This window comes from Sardina pilchardus, chromosome 1 (assembly GCF_963854185.1).
Source record: "Sardina pilchardus chromosome 1, fSarPil1.1, whole genome shotgun sequence".
Lineage (NCBI taxonomy): Eukaryota > Metazoa > Chordata > Actinopteri > Clupeiformes > Clupeidae > Sardina > Sardina pilchardus.
In genome coordinates, this window is record NC_084994.1 from 33,905,912 (window position 1) to 33,913,451 (window position 7,540).

The window sequence follows — 7,540 nt, forward strand, 5'->3', positions numbered from 1 at the left end:
CAGGATCATTGGTGGAGAGGGGCCACAGGGTGCTTTTATTGAAAAAGCAACTCATATAATATAGCATTAAAAAAAAAAAAAAAAGCCAGCAACACTCGTCAAAGGAATCTGTTGGTCAATAGCTCGAGTCAATAATCAACAAAGTCAGATCGAGGACTGTTTTTGCCAGCGAAAAAACCTGCCTTTGGAGCGAACGTGTCTTGAGAAGCCTTGAGGTGGAGAGTTCAAGTTTCAAAGGACCTTCTTGAGGGGAGGAAAAAAATAAGGAAATAAAAAAATAAGACACAGAAACATCTTTTCTTTTTTTTTGGTGGGAGGGAGCACAAAGCAGGAAGCTGGCCCCGCAGCACAAAGGGCCACTGTATTACAGACGGAGTGTTGAAGGTCACGACCCAGACTGGGGGATTCTCTGCATGCCACATGCTCAAGCAGGAAGTGCAAGTGTGTGTGGGTTGGGGTGTGTGTGTGTGTCTGTGTGTGTCTGTGTGTGTGTGTGTGTGTGTGTCTGTGTGAGAGGGAGAGAGAGATGGAGGGAGGATGTTTGTTTGTGTGTGTGAGAGAGAGAGAGAGAGAGAGAGAGAAAGATGGAGAGAGGATGTTTGTGTGTGTGTGTATGTGTTGAAATGGGAGGCATTTATTTACAACAATACTCTGAAAGCTTTTCATATTTCTGAATGCATTTCTAATGTGTCAGTTAATTCATCGACATGATGTGATACTGTGAATATTTCTGAACATATGGCACATATTGTATTTCTATTGATCTTTCTGTCATCCACACCCACACAAACAAACAAACCCACACACCCACACAAACACACCCAAGCACAACGCAGACACATATATTCTCTGTTTCTCTCTCTCCATCTCTCTCTTTTTCACACACACACACACACACACACACACACACACACACACACAATCTCTCTCTCAAACACAAACACACACGCACACAATCTCTCCATCACACACACAAACACATACACACACACAGTTAGACAACAGACAACAGTCACAAAAAGCTAGCCTCTGAAGAATGTGACACACCACACACAGACACACACACACACACACACACACACACTCACACAGATACACACACACACTCTTTCTATCACACACAGACACAGACATATACACACACACACACACACACAATCTTTCTATCACACACAAACACACATACACACACACACACACACATACACACACACACTCTTTCTATCACACACAGACACATTGTGAGAGACCGCAACGGCCAGCTCACGAGTTGGGATGTGAGCTTGGAGATGTTGGTGGAAAATAATGTCCAGGAGAGGTAGTTCCAGTTTCAACCAATGGTGTCAAACGATTTATTAAATAATGAAAATGTGCAAGAATAGCAATAGGCTATTACTTATCAAACAAAACACTTTTAACAAAAGAAAACAAAATAAGTGAGGCAATCAGCCACGCAAAGTACTCACTTAGAACATAGAGCTCTACCTCACAACAGGATTACTGCTCTCTCTAGTTCTCCAGGGGAACTGAGCTACCCCTCTTAAATAACCCCACCAATAACCTCAAATTGGCCCAAAGTGAAAGATTGGGTCAAACTACCCAAATAGGGAATTACTGTCTCTAATATTAACATCAAGAAAACAAATACATAAAGCAAAAACATACAGAATGATCAAAGTGCATATTACAATCTAAATACATAATAATTACAAGTGCAAAATATCTCCACATACATAATGATAACGAAAAGGACAAACAGACGAAGCAAACACCCCTGCATCATAATGCCCGACTCCCTCCCCTTGTGGGATGGTGTAAAAGCGCTGTCCCAACGCGAAGCGCGCTTCCGCAATGGGACAGCAGACGGAAAGGCAGAAGACCAGGAAGTGTTGTAGGTGAGCTGAATGTTAACCGGTTTACTAGCGATATACAGAGAATGCAAATGGTAAATGGGAATGATTGTGGGTACCACACTGTTAGTTAGCATTGCCGTGGAGAAAGAAAACATGTCCTTAGTTATTAGCGCTATGGCCAAACTTAAGATAAATCGCGGAAGACCAAACAATCGGTCTGACGCGTAAATGAGCGCCAAACAGGCGGCAAACTCCCGACACCAACAATTAAGTTCAACGTACACCAAACAGATGTTACACAACAATAAACAATACTCTAAACAAACAAACAACACAGTTTATAAGCCAGGGAGTTGTGGCGGGTGACTGTGTGCGAATGGGTTTGTGTATGCGTGTGTTCAAATGAACGGAGTCTCTCTCTCCCTCTCCTGCGCTTGCAGCGTAAAGTCTGTACAGTCCGGTATAGTGAGAACGGGATAGTTCAGTTTCTCACATTACCTTCCCCCTCTGAAGTCTCACCACCAGGGTGGCGAGACAAGAAATCCGCAACCACATTTTGCTTTCCCGGGCGATACTCAACCCGGAATCTATATGGCTGCAGAGCCAGAAACCACCTGGTGATTCTGGCGTTGGAGTCTTTCATTCGGCCGAGCCACTGAAGAGCCCGGTGGTCAGTTTGTAGTACAAAGTCCCTTCCAAGCAAGTAATACTTTAAAGAGTCAAGGGACCATTTTATGGCCAAACATTCCAGTTCGATAGCGGCGTACCGCGTTTCGCGAGGGAACAATTTGCGGCTAATGTAAGCCACTGGCCGCTGGTCAGAGCCTTCCCCTTGAAGCAAAACCGCCCCCAATCCAATGCCAGAGGCATCAGTTTGGACGGTGAATGGCTGGTCGAAGTCTGGGCTCTGCAAGACCGGGTCCTGACACAGAGCCTCTTTCAGGTCCTTAAAGGCCCTCTCCTGTTCCGCACCCCACTGCAGGCAACCAGACCCAGACTTCCGGGTTAAGTCTGAAAGGGGTGCAGCACGAGAGGCAAAATCTGGCACAAACCGGCGGTACCAGCCCGCCAGACCCAAGAAGGACCGTACCTCCTTTCTAGTCTGTGGCTGGGGACAGTCCCGTATGGCTTGGACTTTGTCGGTCTGGGGCCTAATCAGCCCCCTACCCAGCACATGGCCCAGGTAACGGACTTCTGATTTGGCAAAGTCACATTTCTTCGGATTCACTGTAAGTCCAGCTCTTTGGATGCGCTGCAGCACATCCGAAAGATGACGTAGGTGGTCTGCCCAGCTAGTACTGTAAATCACTATGTCATCTAAGTATGCTGCAGCGAATGAGTGAGTTCCTTCAAGAACACAGTCCATGAGTCTCTGGAAAGTAGCTGGCGCCCCCTGCAGGCCAAACGGCATAACCAGGAAGTGGAACAACCCTTGGGGAGTTCTGAATGCCGTGCAGGGCCTGTCCTGCTTGGCGAGGGGCACCTGCCAGTAGCCCTTGCACAAATCAAGAGTGGTAATGAAGCTTGCCTTACCCAGCCGTTCAATCAGGTCCTCCAGTCGTGGCATAGGGTAGGCGTCAAAATGGGACTGGGAGTTGACTTTGCGGAAATCAATGCAGAATCTGATGGTTCCATCCTTTTTAGGAACCAGGACCACTGGATTGCTCCACTCACTGTAGGACCTCTCGATGACCCCTAGGGACAGCATCTCCTCCACTTCCTCCTTGAGTAGAGGCAGCAGACGCTCGGGGATTCGATACATCCTTTGCCGGACCGGGGTGGTGTCCTTCAGTGGGATGGAGTGCTCCACCACAGTGGTGAAACCAGGTTTGTTTTGGCACAAACCTGATGGAATGATGGCCTCTAGCTCCCTCTGCTGTCGTGGAGGGAGGTGCGCCAGATCAAGAGCAGTGGGTGGTTGAGTAGCTGGAAAAAACTGCTCTGGACTGTCACCTTCCTCTTCTCCAACAGCTTGCACCAGGAGCTGCAGGCTGCCTTGGGTGTCCCGCTCTCGCCACTCCTTCAACAGGTTGACGTGGAACACCTGCTTTGTCTTCCTCCGGCCTGGCATGTTGATTTCATAGGTGGCAGGCCCCATCTTGCGGGTAACCGCAAATGGTCCCTGCCACTGGGCCAGCAACTTGTTCTCCGACGTGGGAAGGAGCAAAAGGACCTTCTGCCCCGGCTGGAAAGTGCGTTGTCTGGCTGTCCTGTCATACCAGACCTTCTGGCGATGCTGAACCTGCTCCATGTTGTCCCGGACCAGCTCTGTCATCTCCTCCATTTTCTCCCGCATTTCAAGGACATGGGAGAGAATACTGTTGGTCTGAGGTGCTGTTGGGCCTTCCCAGGCTTCTTTCAGTAGATCCAAGGGGCCTCTCACTGGTCTTCCATACAGCAGTTCAAATGGTGAGAAGCCAGTGGAAGCTTGAGGCACCTCACGGTACGCAAACATCAAGTATGGCAGCCAGCGGTCCCAGTCTTTTCCATTGGCTGACACATACTTTCGAAGCATGCTCTTAAGGGTCTGGTTGTATCGCTCAACCAGGCCGTCGGTTTGGGGATGATAGGGTGTGGTCCTGATCCCCTTAATCCCCAGTAGGCTATAGACCTGCTTCATCTTCTTGGCTAAAAAGGCTGTTCCCTGGTCCGTGATAATCTCTTGGGGTATCCCTACCCTAGAAAACAGCTGTAGGACAGCTTGGGAGATAGTGGTAGCGGTCACTTTACGGAGGGGAAAGGCTTCTGGATAGCGGGTAGCATAATCACAGACCACTAGAATGTACCTATGTCCTCTCTGGGTTCTTTCTAGTGGCCCAACAATATCCATTCCTATCCGTAAAAAAGGGACCTCAATAATGGGAAGTGGCTGAAGGGGAAATGGGTTGGTTTTTCGCTTGCTAGTTAGCTGGCACACAGGGCAGGACTTGCATACGGTTTGGATTTCCCTATACATCCCTGGCCAATAGAACCTGGCAGCAACTCTTTCAAAAGTTTTGGCAGTACTGAGATGTCCTGCCCAGGGGATGCTATGACCAAGGGAAAGCACACGTTCTCTCAACACAGTGGGCACTACTAGCTGCTCTGGTATTTTCCCCTCTGACTGGTGGTACAACAAGCCATCTCGCAACAAATAGCTTTCTCCAGACAGGCTAGCTGAAACACCAGTTGAAACACCATCCACACTGCTAACCTTGCCATAGGCCTCCTGCAATGTAGGGTCCTGGTTCTGTAGCTGTTCCAGGCCCTCAGTGATGTCTTCCCAAGCTCCGCCCCCTAGGTCCTCCCCATCCTGCTCGTTCTGCAGCGTCCCCACTAATTTCTCCCTTCTCTTTTGCTGGTGAGTTTTTCTCGGTTTTAGCTTAGGAGGGGGTAACAGCTCACTTTCAAAGAAGGGCATTTCTCTCAGGGAACCTGGCTCTAGGGGCTCTTCTGTCCGGGCTTTTTTCTGAGACCTAGTGACGACCACATTGACAGGCTTATTGGCTTGCACCAGCTCTGGCAGTACCAAAATATCCTGCCCTAAGACTACTGGATGACTAAGTCTCTCCACAATTCCAACAGTGAGTCTATAGGTCTGACCATGCACTTCAACATATACTTTGGCAACAGGGTATTCGTGTTCATCCCCATTGACACAAATCACTCTTAAGGTCCTACCAGATATGCAGTCCTTTTTGTCCACTAGGTGGGGCTGAACTAAAGTTTGGGAACTCCCTGTATCAATGAGAGCCCTAGTCGTCTTCCCACCCACTAACACTGGGACAGTCTGCAACATACCCATAACCCCCTGTTCTTGCTCCTCGCACCCTGGGAGACAACAGTGGCTACTACTTACGGGCCTTCTTGCAGGGCAGTTGGGCTTGATGTGACCTTCTTGGCCACAATGGTGACATATAACACGTGGGCGCTCTGGTGGACGCTCTTTGGGAAAAGTGGCATGTCTAGGGGGCATGTAGGGACCTTTGTCACTAATCCTACCTCGCTCATTAGGTCTAGGCCCACCCCCACTACCATATCCACTTGTCCTACCCTGGGACTGGGGCCTGAAACCAGTCTCACGGAAGTTCTTTGGCCCTCGGCGTGCAGCAAGGAAGTTCTCCACCAGCTCTGCAGCCTGCTGGCCAGTCCGAGGATTGTGCTCTTTCACCCACACTCTGATATCAGGTGACAGAGTACGAAAAAACTGTTCCAAGATGATGACTTCTTCGACCTCTTCAACCGTCTTGTCCTCCGGTCTAATCCATTTGCGAAATAAATCCTTCAGACGCTGGTATAGCTCTTTGGGGGACTCTCCAGTCCGGTTGTCTGGCTCCCGAAACCTCCGACGGTAGACTTCCTCATTTATTTCATATTTTTCAAGGATTGCTTCTTTTACCTTGTCGTAATCCATTGACTGATTCATGTCCATGGATACATAAGCATTGCGGGCTTTGCCCCGCAGGTATGGCACTAAATACACAGCCCAGTCCCCCCTTGGCCAACGGTAAGCTGTAGCAAGGCGTTCAAATGCAGTCAGATACTGCTCTATGTCTTCCCCCTCTACAAACTTGGGAACCGCAGCACGTGACCATGACACTGGAGCGGCTGGATTCGCTGGCGGTGCCTGTGGCTGTAGCGGCGGCGGCGGCGCTTGTGGCTGTAGCGGCGCTTGTGGCTGTAGCGGCGCTTGTGGCTGTAGCGGCGCTTGTGGCTGGGGCGGCGGCGGCGGCGGCGCTTGTGGCTGTAGCGGCGCTTGTGGCTGTAGCGGCGCTTGTGGCTGTAGCGGCGCTTGTGGCTGTAGCGGCGCTTGTGGCTGGGGCGGCGGCGCTTGTGGCTGTAGCGGCGGCGCTTGTGGCTGCGGCGGCGGCGCTTGTGGCTGGGGCGGCGGCGCTTGTGGCTGGAGCGGCGGTGCTTGTGGTTGACGGCTGTCGTCGAAGTCATCACGGAGCTGGTTTAGCTGGATCTGCACGCTTCGCCAGCGCTGCTCCTGCTTGAAAGATTCCCGCTCGTGTGTCTTCAGGGTTTTCTGCAGCAGATCATACACCCCGGCTATGTCAGCTCCTGCTGGCGGCTCTCCCCCAGGCTTCAGCTCTGCTGCCACTGTTGCTCCTACTTCCGACCCTAGAGTCTCTTCCTCCACCTCTTCCTCCTGCTCATCACGCACCAAACGCCGAAACGCCATCCTCTGCCAAGTTTGGCTCTGCTTGACACCACGTCCACGTTTTCCACCTCGTCCTCGTTTTCCCCCTCTTTTATCCAGTTTCTCCGACGGCGTCACTATCCCACTTCTGACACCAAATGTGAGAGACCGCAACGGCCAGCTCACGAGTTGGGATGTGAGCTTGGAGATGTTGGTGGAAAATAATGTCCAGGAGAGGTAGTTCCAGTTTCAACCAATGGTGTCAAACGATTTATTAAATAATGAAAATGTGCAAGAATAGCAATAGGCTATTACTTATCAAACAAAACACTTTTAACAAAAGAAAACAAAATAAGTAAGGCAATCAGCCACGCAAAGTACTCACTTAGAACATAGAGCTCTACCTCACAACAGGATTACTGCTCTCTCTAGTTCTCCAGGGGAACTGAGCTACCCCTCTTAAATAACCCCACCAATAACCTCAAATTGGCCCAAAGTGAAAGATTGGGTCAAACTACCCAAATAGGGAATTACTGTCTCTAATATTAACATCAAGAAAACAAAT

At 49.8% G+C, this 7,540-nt stretch overlaps 1 protein-coding gene across 1 annotated transcript; it reads right to left on the reverse strand.

Annotated features, from left to right (window-relative positions):
• Positions 1-6,395: 6,395 nt before the first annotated feature.
• Positions 6,396-6,776, reverse strand: LOC134078279 (uncharacterized). The gene has a single exon (XM_062534090.1). It carries the CDS (start codon positions 6,774-6,776, stop codon positions 6,396-6,398), a length of 381 nt encoding a protein of 126 aa, XP_062390074.1.
• Positions 6,777-7,540: the final 764 nt, after the last annotated feature.

Excerpts from the sequence above, each read along its gene's own strand:
- LOC134078279 (XM_062534090.1), bottom strand. The coding sequence starts at position 6,776 with ATGACTTCGACGACAGCCGTCAACCACAAGCACCGCCGCTCCAGCCAC.